General features: G+C 36.5%; 1 protein-coding gene across 3 annotated transcripts; it reads right to left on the minus strand.

The window, feature by feature from the left end:
- Positions 1-3,700: 3,700 nt before the first annotated feature.
- LOC117568480 (uncharacterized) lies at positions 3,701-13,251 on the minus strand. Of its 3 annotated transcripts, none has more exons than XM_034249178.2 (5): positions 13,238-13,251; positions 6,998-7,412; positions 6,788-6,914; positions 4,643-5,971; positions 3,701-4,556 (listed from the first exon to the last, which is right to left on the minus strand). In XM_034249178.2, the coding sequence occupies exons 2-5, from the start codon at positions 7,331-7,333 to the stop codon at positions 4,408-4,410; spliced, it is 1,941 nt and encodes a 646-aa protein (XP_034105069.1). In that variant the 5' UTR covers positions 7,334-7,412; positions 13,238-13,251; the 3' UTR covers positions 3,701-4,407. The 3 variants fall into 3 exon arrangements, with proteins under 3 accessions (XP_034105069.1, XP_034105085.1, XP_034105061.1); XM_034249194.2 differs by lacking the exon at positions 13,238-13,251 and adding an exon at positions 9,514-9,613; XM_034249170.2 differs by lacking the exon at positions 13,238-13,251 and adding an exon at positions 9,090-9,247.
- Positions 13,252-16,365: the final 3,114 nt, after the last annotated feature.

Below are 16,365 nucleotides of genomic sequence, written 5' to 3' on the forward strand. Positions count from 1 at the left end.
TGACGCAACGCCGCTACGACGCTAATCATACTGAAGTCTACGAACCGAGTTTATTAATAATCAAACAATCCAATAATTTTAACCAATTTTCCACTCTCTATCATAGAATGCATTGATTAATGACGTAGTTACCACATTAAGCTGTCGCTTTCTCTCCCTCTTTCTCTCTCTCGTTCTCGCTCTGGCCCTGCCCTTGCCCGACGCTGGCGCCCTCTACAGGTGGTTAGAGCGCCGTCATAAAGTCGATTACACCGCAAACACAGAGAGCGAGAGAGAGAGAGAACATTTAATTGTATATTAAAACGATTTGTGTCTGTTTACAATCAAATAAGTGTAGAAAAGTGTGTGTGCATACTACATGCGGAAATCGTGTGCAATTATCGCAAATTTAATACTACATATAAATATTGTGTCTACACATATTATAGTTCACCATGAGAATTTATTATTTTAGATAATAATGAGTGTCACTCACTTATACTAGATCGAGGGTCGCTATCTAAGTTGGAAGTTGTAAAATTATGCCCGCTTAATAAAATAATAACGCAATCCATTCTCACACACATTATGAATCACATTTTAGTGCCAATCATAAACAAGTTAACATAATATCGCTGAAAATGATTACTCGAAATTAATTGCGGGGTTCAAAGTGAAATGGTTTGTTGGTCGATTGGGTATTTCTAGTGCTTCACAAATTTATCAGCTTATCAGCTTGTTTTAATTTACTGTAAAGTTGTGTCGTGACTTTTGAAAATTACAAAAATATATATTAGTAATTCTCTCTCACGATTTAAAGCGAAGACAAAAGATATTTTGAATAAATACAAATCTTATGGAATTATCTTTCTGTTTTAAGACAACAAATTAGTACGAAAAAAACACAACAAATCATAAAAAGTTTCTTAAATCAATCTTAGCTTTAAATAGAGTACGAATCTAGAGCTTAAAACATTACCTTTACTTATTTTTAAAATGGTTTCGAGCTTATTTTTTCATTATTTTCTCTCACGGGTTATTTTTCGACTGAGAATTAGCCTAATATGTAAATTTGATTGTAAATAAGTTGTGTTGAGAACTCTTTAAACGACTCTCGTGACTTTAGAGTTCCAGTAGCTTTGCCTGAGGTTTGTTTAATATCTGCATTTGTATCTGTATCTGTATCTCTGTTAGTAGCTGTAGCTGTAGCTGTATCTGTGCACGCGTGTTATTTGTTTTAAGCTGCTTTGATGTATCTAATTTACACACACACACACACACACATGGATATATTCATACATTTATTTGCATATATTTGTTGACTCCTCACCTTATATTGGAACGATAAACACTGTGTTTACGTCATACGAAACATGATTATCATCTTGGGAGACCCCAATTAGCAGTCCACAATTATATTCGGATTAGTTTGCTACACCTAGCAGAGGAATAATAATAATATATAATAATACTAATTACTAATTATTCAATGCTGAATTCGTTTAATTTGTTTTTAATTTTGACACAAATTCAATCCGAATACAAATTTCCGTTTAGCTTTCCAGTTTTAGTTGTCGTAAAGAGAAACTTTGACCATTTCGATAGAACAATAAATTAGTGTAAGGGTTTTTTTTACCAGAAAGTTTTAACTAGAATAATTCAAAATGCGATTACCATGAACTGGCGCTAAGCAAATATTCAGACAGGTGAGTTACCAAACGAGATTGGAATGAGTTCCGAAGGAGCCATAAAGATAAAGCGACTATAAATAGGAACGGAAACTCACACAGAAAGAAGATGCATGCAAATATTTACAGGAGAGAGAAACGCAACAAGTGGAAGTTCTTTTTAAACAGAACCGAATCCGAAGGTAATGCGTCAACCTGTTGTCGCTTGTATATGATAGTATTTAAAAGTCACTTTCTACTTGACTCACGGCAATGAGAATTATTATTTTGTTATTTATGGAATTGTTTATGGAATTGGAATTTATCTGGGTCTTTATGGGTGCTGCTAACTAAACTAACATGGCATGGGACAGAGGAGCTATTAAAACTCCTACTATTTCATTGCTTTCAAACTGCGGTCTTATTCCGATTTAACAACATATAGTATAGTATGTTTGAGCGTTGCATCTTCAATTCTTTAGCGATTTTATGCAAATTCTTAATTTAACAGCCACTTTGCGAATCGCGGAGACGTCTACACTGCGCAGGATGCGCATTTGTGCGGTTAGTTTATTGACCAAGTTCAGCCGGCAACTGACAACTGACAAGCTCACAGACAGACAGAGCAGAGCAGAGAGCCAACCGCAACCCAACAGCAGCAACAGCAGCAACATCAACAACAGCAACAGCAACCGGTTTACATGTGCATATTAACCAGACTGAGGACTAAGATCAGTTTGTCTGGCTGCAAAGCTTTTCATTAATCAGTCAAATTTTGTGTCCAGCCAAAGGGCTGCGAACACAAACGTTTACAGCCTGTTGCTACACACACACACACAGTCACACACACGCACACTCACGCACACTCACGCACATTGCGGAACGTATTTCACAACATTGTCAGTTAGTTGCGACAATGCCCGGCACGCTATCCAATTACCCGGCAATTGCATGACACATCGTTCGATGATGAGCTGCCCGGCATGACTTGACGCTTTCTGAGACGAGAGCGAACGAGAGCGAACGAGAGCGAGTGAGAGACAAACACAAGCAAGCAAATAGTGACAAAGTCGACGATGAGATATACTATTTGCCTTCTAATCAATATTTCGCATGCTTCAACTATTGACGGAAGTTGTTTTAGCATTTGTTAAACATGTTAACCAAATCAGCAGCATGACAATTTTATTCAGTTTAGTTTAGGATAATTTAATCTGAAATTGATTTGCTTGTCAAACAATCACAAATTTCTTCAACTCAACATATTTAATTGCCTAACGTATGACACTGAAAAAAAAACACATCAGATTCTAAAATCAAAAACATTCATCTTAAATAATGGGATGTCAAAAAAAGATCACGTTAAAAACAAGCAAGAAATTGTCTCGACTACTCAATAAAAGTAAAACAGAGCAGTATTATTATAAAAATATACCAAATGAATATACTAAAAGTACTAAAGTATACCGAAGGATATATATATGCCAAATATATCCTTCGGAATATTTTTTGTATTTTGGAGTATATTAATTTGGTAAATTTCGATATACTATTACTCTCAAAATATACCATAAACTAAAAAACAGGCAAAGCCAGATATAATACGAATGCGGCAGCCGTTTAATAAATAAATATAAATAAATATAAAAATTATTTCTTAAATACATATTTCCTAAATAGTGAGAAAACAATAAAATATAATGAAATATTCTTTAAACTCATAATCAGATTTGTGATTAGATTAGATTAATTTCTTTTAACAATATGAACTTGATCTTATATCAAAGTTCTTGAAATCAAGAAGATTTTCACTCTTTAGAAGCATATTCTTAGTGCTAAGACCAAACTCTTGATTTGGAAACTTTTCTTCAGTGTAGAAAATTTTGTCAAATAATATTTTAGTTTAATTTCATTTTGAATATGCCTTTAATAATTGAAGATCTCAAAAGAAATATTCTATTAAAACCACGTTTTGTTTTGTACAATCTAAAAAATATATATTTCAAAGCTTTTCAACATAATTTAAATCAAATTAAACATATTATTCTAAGGAATGTCTTGAAGCCTCTTTTATTATTATTGGAATATCAAGTTTCACAAAATTCCAATTTGTTCTTACTCTTTCAATACAATTTAAATTTCAGTGAATAACCTCCCATATAAAAAAGACTTACATCACTTTAACCAGCTGACTCTATGAATTCTTTTTAAACCCCAAAGAATGTTTCTACACACGATTTCAAAAATACCTTCTTCAAATCACACCAAGCTAAAAAGAAGTACAAATTGATCATCTTATCGTTGTGACCCGTTTAATTGTAGAGTGCTCTGCGTGAATTGAAATGCGGTGGAATATAAATCAAATGAGAATTGATTGCGGCACGAGTCAGTCAGTCAACAGTTAATAAAGAGTCGAAAATACGATTTTTTCAAGTTGGGCAGCTTACGCATATTATTAACAGTTATTATAATTAATAAAAATAATTTGCTACATTCAATTATACATATATACAAAATGTACACGGATAATAAACGTGTTTCACAAAAAAAAAATTGTTTAATGGTAATAAAATAATAATAAATCAACAAGAAACGAAAAGCTTGGCTAAGCTCCACATAACGTGGGATGGGAGGGAGTTGAACTTGGACGTCGACTTGGATGTAATTATGGTTGGGGTTGGGGTTGTGGCTGGATTGGGAGCTGGGGAGTTGGGGAGCTGGGCGGGCAGACATCAGTTTCAGTACTTTCAGATTGGAGGCCTCACTTCGCATCCACCTTGGCGACTGGCTTCGGTTTGGGAGAGCGTGCTCTAATTAAGTCCTCCAGATACCAGAATGCAATTGCAATGATGCACAACGCATTGAGACAGTTGAGCGTAAACGCATAGCTCGTTCTGTCCCTAATCAGACCTATGTATATTACGATATTAGGGTATTAGTATGCCACACACACAAACACACCACATGCAGACATGCAGAGATGCAGAGACACTTACCAATCACGGGACCAAAGGCCATCGAGAAGAGACCCGACATCAGCAACTGCAGGCCGGCGGCGGCAGGTAGACGCTTCAATGGCACATAGCTGGGAATGATCAGGGACCAGAAGACGGTGCGGAAGGCCTTGTTGAGGCCCAGCCAAAGGAAGATGGCAGCCATCACATAGAAATTCGAGGTCATCGAGAGGAAGATACGGCCAATGCACATACCCAAGATGCCGATGACAAAGAATGTGCGATTACTGAAATTGAATTTGGCCGTGATCAGCGGCACCAGAAATCTAACGATCAGATCGAACAACCCCAACAGCGACATGGCGAACGCAATCTGATCGGGCTTAAAGTTCAGATCGCTCAATATGAATGGCGTCAAAATGGCGAAATTGATTTCCACAAAATTGATCAGTGTGATGCCCACAGCGAGATTCACATACGTGATGTCCCGCAGCAAGTCCAGATCGAAGAAGATCACGATCTTGCGATAGAAGGGCAACTTCTTGCGACGCTGTCGCTCCGCCTCGTCCTCATCGATCAGTTCGATCGGTGCCTTCAGCGGCAACTGTTGCTCCTTCTCCTTCTCGAACTCGTACTCGACCTCCTCGTGATCGTGTGGCTCCTCCTTGATGCTGTGACTAATGGAAATGCTACGCTGTTGACGTCCAGTTGAGTCGCGACTGTTCAATCGCTTCAGCTCAAAGTGACCATTCTCTCCATCCAGCTGCCGCTGCTGCTGCTGCTGCTTGTCCCAGGTGTTGACGCGATTCCGAGTCCCGCTGCTGTTGAGCGAGGCTCGTGATCCGAACCATCCATCGTTGGCACGTGGCAACACTGGCGTCTCCGGTTCAACTACATGCTTGATGATATCATCGTCCTCGTCGTCCAAATGCGCCTGTGTCTTTGGCGGCTGCAGCGCCTCCGCATCCTTGTCCCGCTTGACCACATGCCATTTCACTGGCTGATAGATCAGCGAACAGGCGATCGTATGCAACGAGGCACCCGCAAACAGCAGCGTTGTGCCCTGGACACCAAACATGTTCAGCATGTAGGTGGCGAAATAGGGACAGACAATGGGTCCCATGCCGGCGACACCGAACTGATAAGCGGTCGCAGTGCGTCGCTTCACCTTGAAGAACGTGTTCACTGCCAGCGAGGAGGCCGACACAGTCAGGCCGCGTCCAAAGCCATAGATAATCGAGAAGCTGAGGATGTACACTGTGAACGTGTCTGCGAACACCATCCAGAAGAGGCCCACAAAGGTCAGCACCGAGCCAAAGAGGGCCACCGCCCGATACGTGTAACGGCGGAAGAGTGGACCGTTGAGCAGACCTGTTTGATGGGTGGATAAGCAAAACATTAGCAAGAACTCAGCTGGAAGTTTGTAAAGATGAAAGACAGCCAAAGCTGTAGACATTCCAAGTTAAGATAATGCTTTCAATTGAAACCTTTAAAATAAATGCATTTCAATAATCGAAGCTTTAAATTGAAACTCTACTAAAAATCATACAGATTTCTTTGTTGTTAATGATGAAGTTGAAGATTATAGATTTAGGCAAAACTAAAGATCATACATACATAGATACCTGGACATATGAGAATTTTAAGATTTTTGAATTGTATTATTTTAGAATGTAAGAAAGTTACAGTTATTTTTAATAAAGGCATGAGTATGGAATTATCGTGAAAATATATTATATTAATATATAATATTGAATTGTGAGATACATATACTCGTTAAAATATACCAAACTGATATACAGAAAACATACTAAAATATACCAACCGATTGGATATAATACTAGATTGTATGGTACGAAGTGATCGCAACGTTTGCAACATTTCTGGCCTACTTGTGTAATAATATTAACGTAAGAGAAAAACTGGACAAATCTAACAGGTTTGTTGCTTATTTCTTATTTTTACTTTCTAGTATGTTCCATTTTACAAGAACAATGTGCAAGCGTTCAACTAACAACAAAAACCGTTATGTAGTTTTGTTTCTGTCTCACTGCTATTTCAAAGTTCACATCCGTACAATAATGGCTAACAAAACTTCTACACATCACACTGAGATAAAGGACACTTGTAGCGATATATCGAATTGGAATTTGGAATGTGAGCAACTGTTTTTGGTGTCCCACTCACCCGTAAAAGCGGAAACAGCAATCTGTGTGTTGATAATGGTCGTCAGCTTTGAACTGCTGATGCCCAAGCTGGCCATGCGATCGCGAAATATTATCCCAAATTGCTGGGCCAGCGCGAACGTCACCAGCTGGAAGTGCAATTGTTTTGTTGAGGATCAATCAATTAATTGTGGCTGTCAAATGATGATGATGATGATGATCGACTACTTACAATATTAACGCCACTGGCAATGGCCACCAGCCAGCCCCAACCGCCATCGGGCGCCACAAAATCATCGCCCAGATCGCTTTTGTCCCGACGTTTCTTTTTTATTGGCTGATGCGGATGGGGCTGGGGTTGGGACTGGGGCTGGATGAGAGGCGGTGCTGTCGCTTGCATTGAATCTGCTGTTATCTGCCTGGGTGGCTTTTGTTGATCATACTTTGGCGGTTGGTCTGCAGCAGCGTTCTGCACCTTGGGCACCGTCAGTCTTAGTCCACTGTTATTGTTGTTGTTGTTAAGGTTGTTGTTGAGGTTGCTGCTGTTGCCATTTTTGTAATCAGTCATCTTAAAGGGCTTCAATGCTTGTTGCTTGCATCACACTGGGTGGTCACTGATCTTTGGCTTTTGTGTACGCTCTTTAAGCCTACAAAATACAGAGAGAGAGAGAGAGATGAATAGCATCAGATCAACGATTGATTACCGCAAAGCAATCTCTAGCTAACAATTCTCGCTCACAGATCACAGAGGTTATTAAAAATAGCTAATGAGCAGCACACCCCAAAAATCATTCACAAATTATGCATATCATTGTGACTGTTTCGCTTTCAATGTGTTGTTTTTTCTCCCGGAGATTGACACTGAATATTAACTAAACAATATCACACATTCGTATGTAAATAATTATTCAACTACTAAAATACATACATGTATTTATATAAAACGACAAAAAAAACAACAACTGAATTGTTTACTGGTTCGTTGATGTAACATCTATTATAGAGTGATACGATTTTCGATATAATGTAGCTAGCTTGGAGCTTGATTGAGAACTGTTGCAATCGTTGTTGTTGACATTGAAATGCTGAAATAAACTGATTCAGCTGTTTCCGATTTAATTATACTTCTTCTCTTTCATTTGACCTGTCGACTAATCGTTGCTGTCGCAAGTCTTGAATTAAAATGTTTGCTTGAAGTATTCATTTCGATCAAATGAATTTAGCAAATTGCTTTTCATTCTAATTACAAACTAAATGAGTTGTTTCTTATTCTCAATAATGATTAATTTACTTGCTATATTTATTGCAATCATGCAGCATTTGTTATTTATACTATCGACTAATCATATTCATAATATTATTCTAAATAAAATGATTTGATTTCATTTTTAAGTCATTTGACAAATTCGAGATGAATGTAACTTTGAAGATAGTTTTTGCATTCTCTTGTCACTATCTATTTAGCCTAGTTGACACTTTCATTTTTACTATCGATCACATTACTTATGAAAATTATTCTACCTAAAGTGATATACTAAAATCGATTCAATTTGTATGTAATTTAACGAATTGAAGCCAATTTCAACTTTAAAGATAGTTTTTGCATTCACTTGGCACAATTTACACAAGTTGATAAATTCATTTTACATTTTTACTATCGATTAATTGCATTAATGATCATTTTATTCTATGTACATAAATTGACACGCTAAAAAAAATTTAATAATTATGTAACTTTTCGAGATAAGAAAAACTTTGAAGTTAATTTGATGCTTGACAAATTGATCGAAACTGGCAATTTCATTTACATTTGTACTATTGATTAATTACTATCGATTAATTGCAATCGATTAACACTATTCCATGTAAAACGATTTGATTTCATTTGTATGTAAGTCATAAACACTATTTTAAATTTAAATGTAGTTTTTCATTCACTGGGCACAACAAATTTACACAAGTTGACAATTTCACAGTATGTTTTATGCGATCAATTGATGAGATAAGAGAAACACGGAGTTACCAAACCAGACCGCACTTAAAGATACGATCCCAAAAACACAAAGTATGAGTACTTATAAAAACGAACTACACGCTTTTCTCCGGAATGTTTGTTAAGTTTTTGAAACGCCACAGATAAGATTAGTTCACACATTTGAAACTAGTATAAATGAATTTTATTTAACCATATATTATTTAAGAGCAAGTAATTATTATCACAAGTATTAGAATCACAAGATCCTCAGAAATATTGATTTGTTACTCGTGTTAATTAATTGCTCGCCCCTTATTAGTTTTCATAATTATTTCCGTCATATCATTACTTGCAATTTCTTTAATGAATTTGGTTAACAAACCACAGCGAGATTGATGAACCTGCGACACAACCGAGCACAATGTTGCCACTGATCACACTGACCACAAATGATATTTTGTCTGCTTTCTTTTTCGTTTTTTGTTTGTACTTAATTGAATTCCTGTTAATTTTCGTTCATTTTTTGGGCTGGAAACGTGACGGCCACAAAAAGTAACACCCATTATATAAATAACCCGAAAAAAATACCATAATAAAAAAAAAAACCTTCAATGATTGGTGTTATTCTTGTTGTTATCGCGACGCCACAAAGTTGCGATTTTGTTCTTCTTTTTTGTATCGAATTTAGCCATGTTGGGTTCTTGAGACTTTGACTTGTTCCGATCGGGTGAGCGAACGAACGAGCGCATCATAAAAGCAAGCACTGACCATACCAAGTGAGTTGCACTCATAAATGCTTAAATGCCGACAACAAATGTTGCTGTTGGCGATATCGAGTCGAAAGATATCTTCCAGTCGGTGGGTCCGAGTCCGTTGTCGACTCGTCATAAAACCGAACCAAACTGAGACGCAAAGTGACAGCCTAACGGTGAAATTGGCACGCGCTGATAAGCTCAAACATTTCCACTTGGAAAGCCGCCTGCGTAACGGTCTACTTATGTGGCCCCCAAAACGATATCTGCAATTGACGCGACTAACGACTGACGACTGACGACAGTGATCGCCACAAGAGACGAACAACGAAATTTGGCAAATTCTACAGACACAATATGTTCAACTCTTTTCTACTGTTGATGGCGCCACAACAGTTGATGAACTGACTGAGAGCAGCCATTGTCCAGATCAGCCAGAAGTTAAGTCAGTTTCCCGAGCGAACTTTCCTCTTTCGTCTAAAGCCGAGCATCGTCGTACCCCTCACTAAATGCTACTATCTACATATGTATGTTGTGCCCCTTTCGCCCATTGCTTGATCCGATGCCCAGTCATGGCATATAATACGTATAATGCAGCAGTTTGCCAGCTACTGAAGGTCGTCGTCATTTAAATTGTTGCTGCTGTTGTAATTGTTATTATTATTTAGCAACTCAAATAACGTTATAGGAACATGAGAAAACTTTTAACTGTTGCAACAGTGAAGCACAGAAGTAAAAGCATGCCAAATGACGAGAAGGTTCTTAACATCATTTCTAATTCCAATTTCAAACACATCTAATAAAAGATATTATAACAAAAGGTATCAAATATAAAAATAAGATAATAGATAATATAAGCTATATGGTAATATAGAAAATAAACAATAAAAGAGATCCTATATCACATTATTAATTTCAAATTCATCTAATAAAAGTTATTTTAACATAACTTATCAAATAGAGAAAAGAAGATTATTTAAATCTTTTATGTTATGTATAAGACATTATTAATTTCGAATTATTTAATCAAAGTTAAAATAATTGAGGTTATCATACAGAAAAAAGGGAAAAAGAATTCATTCTTAAAATATTCATATATATATATATATGAGTAATTCTAAATTCATCGAATAAAAGTATTAATGCATATGGTATCAAATAAAAAAAGAAGATTTAATAGCCGAGACGTTAAAACCATGTCTGTCTGTCTGTCCGTCCATATAAACACCTAGCTCTCAGAGACTATAAGAGACAAAGATTTCATTCTTTTTCAACAGTAATTGTTATGTTTGTGGATCAAGTTTGTTATACATTTTTGCCACACCCACTTCCGCCCCCAAATCGATAGAAATCGCATAACAAGCGTAATTTTAAAGCTAGAGTCGGTTTTTGGTGCATTATGATTCCTGAAAATTCGGATGCGATCAGACAAAAAGTATAGAAGTTATTTGAAAAATTCTTTAGAACGGACAAACACGCCAACTGCAATGGGATCTGAGTTGGTTTGAATGACAATATAGTATATTTAGCACTCTATGGTATATTTTAAACGTAGTACCATATCAATATACTAAATATAGCCTTTGGTACATTATTATTCTTTTTACGCTATATTAATTTGGTACATTTCAAAACGAATTCCGCACTGTTTAGCTTGGGTTGCGAGCATCTCACATTCGATCACACTCGACTGTAGGATGTTTGTTTATATCAGAAGTAATCATTCAGAAAATAGGCAATAGAAGAGATTTTTGAAAACTTTTCCGTATAAAACGTTATTAATTTAAAATTCATCGAGTATAAGTTATTACATAAAAAAGTGGCAGTAGAAGAGATTCGTATAAAGACAGTTTTAGTTTCAAATTCAAACAGCTTTTTTCAGCATCTGAGATAAGATGTTACCTTAACGCATTACGAATAATATTAAATATTCAAGAACTTAATTTCACAATATTTTGAAAGCCATGCCCACAGTTTGAAGAGACCCAGACACAATAATTGGCTGCAAATAGTTGGAGAGCACAACTTCCAGGGAATTCCACTTAGCAACTTTGTTGTTTAGCACTAACTTTCATTGCAATATTTTTGGTAATTTACCAAGCAAACAGACTTTACTGGAACTCGGAAGACACTGACACTATACATGACAACTGGACAGTCATAATTTATGCGAATGTCTTAATGTAATGAGTTTGAGATATTGTAGTTATTGTGGTCAGCCCAAGGTTCTGTGATAAGACGCCGTTGACTCCTGAACGGCAACTGTCATCGTGTGTGTACCAGAAACCTTGTCAAAGTAATCAATCAAGAAGCACAACACACACGTGGTGAGGTGACGATATCCATGGACAGTCACGCTTTCGACCCCCCGTTAGTGCCAACTTCAAGGTGACCATAACTATATCGGTTTTTCTGCATCAATCAGATATCCAAATATTCGCAGCAAAGAAAAAAACGTGACATTTCCGACAAGTGATTTTAAATTCTTAAGCCGCATTTTCCTGTAACGCTCTGTTCGAAGAGAATCCCCCATCAGCTGATTGCTGATTATTTAATATGCTGATAATACAGATGCTAAACATATATGTAACATACATATAGTACTTCAATTAAGCGCGTACGTAGTTATTTCCTATATGTATATATTGATTTTTGACGCAATCATTATCAGCAAATTGACGAGCGATGAGAGATCCTCCAGAGGAAATGACAAAACAAAACTGTAGTAAATTAGCTATATGGCAAATTTGTAGACTCCGAAATCCTCCGTTTATAACATATTTATGAACTTGTGCGGTATACTGCCGAGCTGATTAACTAACTGTATAACTGTATAACGACTAAGCTAAGAACAAACATTAGCGCTAGGGTCTATAATTTATATGATTCTCGAGTCGCTATAAAGCAGAGTCAACAACGCGCAGAGAAGAAGATGAGCTAACTCGACTGCTTAATACTCAGTGTGCATCATTTTGTTATCTCACCACACCATCCTGATGTTACAGGGTAGCGCAGATGGGGAAGCCAAGTGCATACCCCAAATTTCTTATCTCTGGCAAAGGAAAATTAATAGAATTTTTGTGAAATCAAACAAAGCGAATTAACAACGTTGCAGCAAACTTCCGCAATGTGTAACGTATTGCGTTCACGTCACGCGTATTGAAAACGACATACTTTACAGGGTATAATTAGGGTATTTGCACAATAAAAAGCGCAACACTAGTGAATTATGCTAATAAAAGTATTTTACAGCACGTGGAAGGCGGTGTTCGCCTTATTCTAGCCACTGTAAACACAAACACAAGCAATTAGCAAATGGCGGGCAACGCAGACAGAGCGCGAGAGCGAGAGAGAGAAAGAGAGAGAGAGTCTGATTGGCAACAGGGTGCGCGCGTGCGCGAATGCAATGGGACAATGGGAGAATGCGAGAATGCGACAATGGGACAAGCTAAATCAGTTGAAGACTTTGATTGATGGCTGATAGCAGACATTAAACGGCACCTCAGGTCTGCACCGATAATGCCAATAACTGCGTGGCCATGTAACTAACACACTCCATATCGTATCGTATTAATAGTATTGTATGTCATCACATAACCACAGGGTGATTCAGTCAGGATCTGGTGCAGAGAGCACGTGTCTTTTGTGGCCTGGCGCAAAAGGTTAGACGACAACATCACTTAATTAATGCTAAACTCTTTGGTAAATGCGTAAAATTTTCACGTCACACACATAGCCGGCATACTTTTAGCTTTTGTTTTGTTTTATTTTGTTGTTGTTGTTGTTTGCTGCTCAACGCGACGCCAACGTAACAGGCAAAAAAAAAAACGGAGAAAAATAATGAAAACAACAGACGACGACTTTTCCGTAACGTTCTCCAGCGCGAACTGAACTAAACAAATTTGTGAATTATAGTATTAAACACCGAAGTGAAATACAAAGACACACACTCACACACACAGACACACACACATAAATACCGCTCTCTGTGCGTATTTGTTGTTCGTATGTGTGTAAGTGTGCGGCCACTCACATGTGTGCGTGTGTTCTCACGAGTTCGTTTGTATGAGTGTTGTGCTATTTATTTGACATGTTCAACGGCGGCGTTTTCGACATTTACTTTCGCTTTTACACATGTATTTGTGTTATTTTGGTCTTTAGTTTTACTCGCCCACCCTCGCCCCACCGACCTTTGCCACCTCTTAATGTTCGGCATTCGTTTTTTTTGGGCTCGACTATTTCAACAATCAAAAAAATATAATAATAATAAACAACAACAAATTTTTATTTGTCTGTATTTATAATATACATTTTCGTTGATAAGAATTTTTGCGCCTTTGCCGTTCGTATTTATTGCTGGCGTCGGAGCGGGACGCGATTATCAGTAAGCACTCACACACACACACACAGACACTCCAATGCTCACACACACACACACACACACACACACATGCAATTATTATATGTACAACACACACTTACAGAGCTAAATACATATTCATAAATACATTACGATAGGAATACCGATTACAATTTGATTTGCTCATCAGCCACAGTGTCCCCAAGTTCAATGTTGAACGTGGCCCCAAAGCATGATCACAGTGCACTAGATAAGATATAAACCGAAAACTTACATTTAAAAAGCGCCTTCAAAGCAAGTTACAAATTTAAATAATCGAATCAAGTTTAGTGGTTACCCTGTAATGAGTTTGTTTTAGAAATGCTTTATTTTATGAACTTCTTCCTATTGAAATTTCTTCATCATACTCGTACATACAAACTTTTCATTATCTAGCATGTATTTATATTCCTCATTTTATTAATCATATATAAAACATATATATATATATATAATACATACATACATATGAGTGTGTATATTACTGTTGCTCACTATATTTTTGTATGTTTCATTTATAATTAGCTTCTATTGAGCTGCATACTAATTTAATCAAAAGAAATGCTATGAACCTTAAATAATGAAAATACTACAAAATATATATTTTTTGTAATGCTTTGCATTGCGAATAAATTGCTTTGCAACCACTGTAACTTGTATCTGGCAAACAGCCTAAAGTTCTCTTCCTCATCGCATCCATTGCCAAGGGGATTGCTTTTAGTCAAATGAGAAATCACACTGAAGTATAGAGTAATACTTATTCTTGTGGCGCCATATGTAAAAATATGTATGTGAATACTTATGATTTGATCGGTGATCTTCAGACAGTCGGCTTCAAGTTTGCTAACTATTTCCATTTGCATTGCACTAGGAATTGATTGGAAATCTAAAAACTCATGAGCTTATTATACCTAGTTATCAAATAAACGCAAAATCTTGCACACTAATTTCTACTTTATTAATTCATAACAATTTACAAGTTGATCAATGAATAACGAAATGCTGAACTCCAGAAGCCAACTTGTTAATACTCTAGCAAACAATTTCGGAAATAGCAACTTGAACATAATTTGAAATTTGGATTTGAATAGTAGAAGAAGAATGAATACTAATCAATTGTCTATGGATACTTAAATGGAATTCAAATTTTACTAAATATTGATATTAGAAAATGATCTTCAACAAATTTCTCTCCTGTCTCAATTTGAGTAAATTGAAATTATATTGATATTAGAAAATGTTCTTAAGCTAATTTCTCTCCTGTCTCAATTTGAATAAATTGGAATAATGCTCGCTGTCACCTTTCTAATCTTCAGCTTTCTTTGAACATTATCATTATTTGTGCACAATATTTGAATGTGTCCGGCTCGTGATTATATTTTGTAAACTTCTTTGTCTCATTTACATGGCCAAACAGAAAAGCCATAGCATTAGTTGAACAAATGGCGACTTCCTCGATGGTTGGCCTAAAATAAATTATCCGCTTAAGAACTTTGGTCAAGTCGTCGACATAAAATGGTTTGCATTTTACAATTGTTTTTCGATAAGCTTCAATTATTAATAACACTGTGGAGCAAAGTGCAAAGTGGGTGTGTCTTTGTCTCTCACTTGTTTTTTGGCATAGGGACCTCATAAATGCGGGGTATAATAAAAGAAATATTTGCGCGATATAGTCCAGTATACGCACATTTCTACATGCATATATCAACTAAGACCTGCCCCCAAAACACAAATAATTACCGCTGTATTCAGCTGATAAGCGAAAGGTTAAAAAATTCACCATTTATACATATGTATTTTATATATATAGAGAGAGGGAGAATTAAATTAGTTTGGACTCTAGTTTCAAATTTATTTATTTATTTAAAACGATTAGATACAATGAAAATTAACTCTAACTGCTTTACTAAAGCACTGTCTGCAAAGACCTTAAGCTTCTTAGTTTCTAATTATTCATTTGGACTTCTAACAAACTAGCTTTCACATCGGTTACAAAACTTCCTCTGAATAAATGTCACGCTATATTCACATTCCTCGCGTCACTTTGAGGTTTTGTATTTTATTTTTCTGATATCTAACCAAAGTGTGATTAAGTTTGAGGTGGCCCAAAGTCCAAGGAATTGAATGCGCACCTGAGTCAGCTACACATGCGCCATAATGCTGATAATAACGCGATAAAATTGAAGACAAATTGTAATAAATAACACCGTAAAATGGCTTTACACTCAATGGTACTCAGTGGTACCTCAAGTACATGTTACATGTAAAAATACTTTCTACATACGTGTATTGATGCAAATAGCCCAACCTTACCTTACCTTACCTTGCTGCTTATTTATTATGCAAACAGCAAAACTATTGGCGAGGCATTCGCTAGTTGGATGCACAAATTCTTGATTACTCTTGGCCAAAGGTAAAACAGCAAATTATTAATAGAACATTGTTGCTTGGCGGCAACCAGCAAAAAAGTTACC

The sequence above is a fragment of the Drosophila albomicans genome, chromosome X (assembly GCF_009650485.2).
Source record: "Drosophila albomicans strain 15112-1751.03 chromosome X, ASM965048v2, whole genome shotgun sequence".
NCBI lineage: Eukaryota > Metazoa > Arthropoda > Insecta > Diptera > Drosophilidae > Drosophila > Drosophila albomicans.

Excerpts from the sequence above, each read along its gene's own strand:
- LOC117568480 (XM_034249178.2), bottom strand. The coding sequence starts at position 7,333 with ATGACTGATTACAAAAATGGCAACAGCAGCAACCTCAACAACAACCTT. Across the intron at positions 5,972-6,787 it reads TGCTGTTTCCGCTTTTACGG|GTCTGCTCAACGGTCCACTC; the intron begins GTGAGTGGGACA and ends CCCATCAAACAG. Across the intron at positions 4,557-4,642 it reads GGCCTTTGGTCCCGTGATTG|GTCTGATTAGGGACAGAACG; the intron begins GTAAGTGTCTCT and ends TAATATACATAG.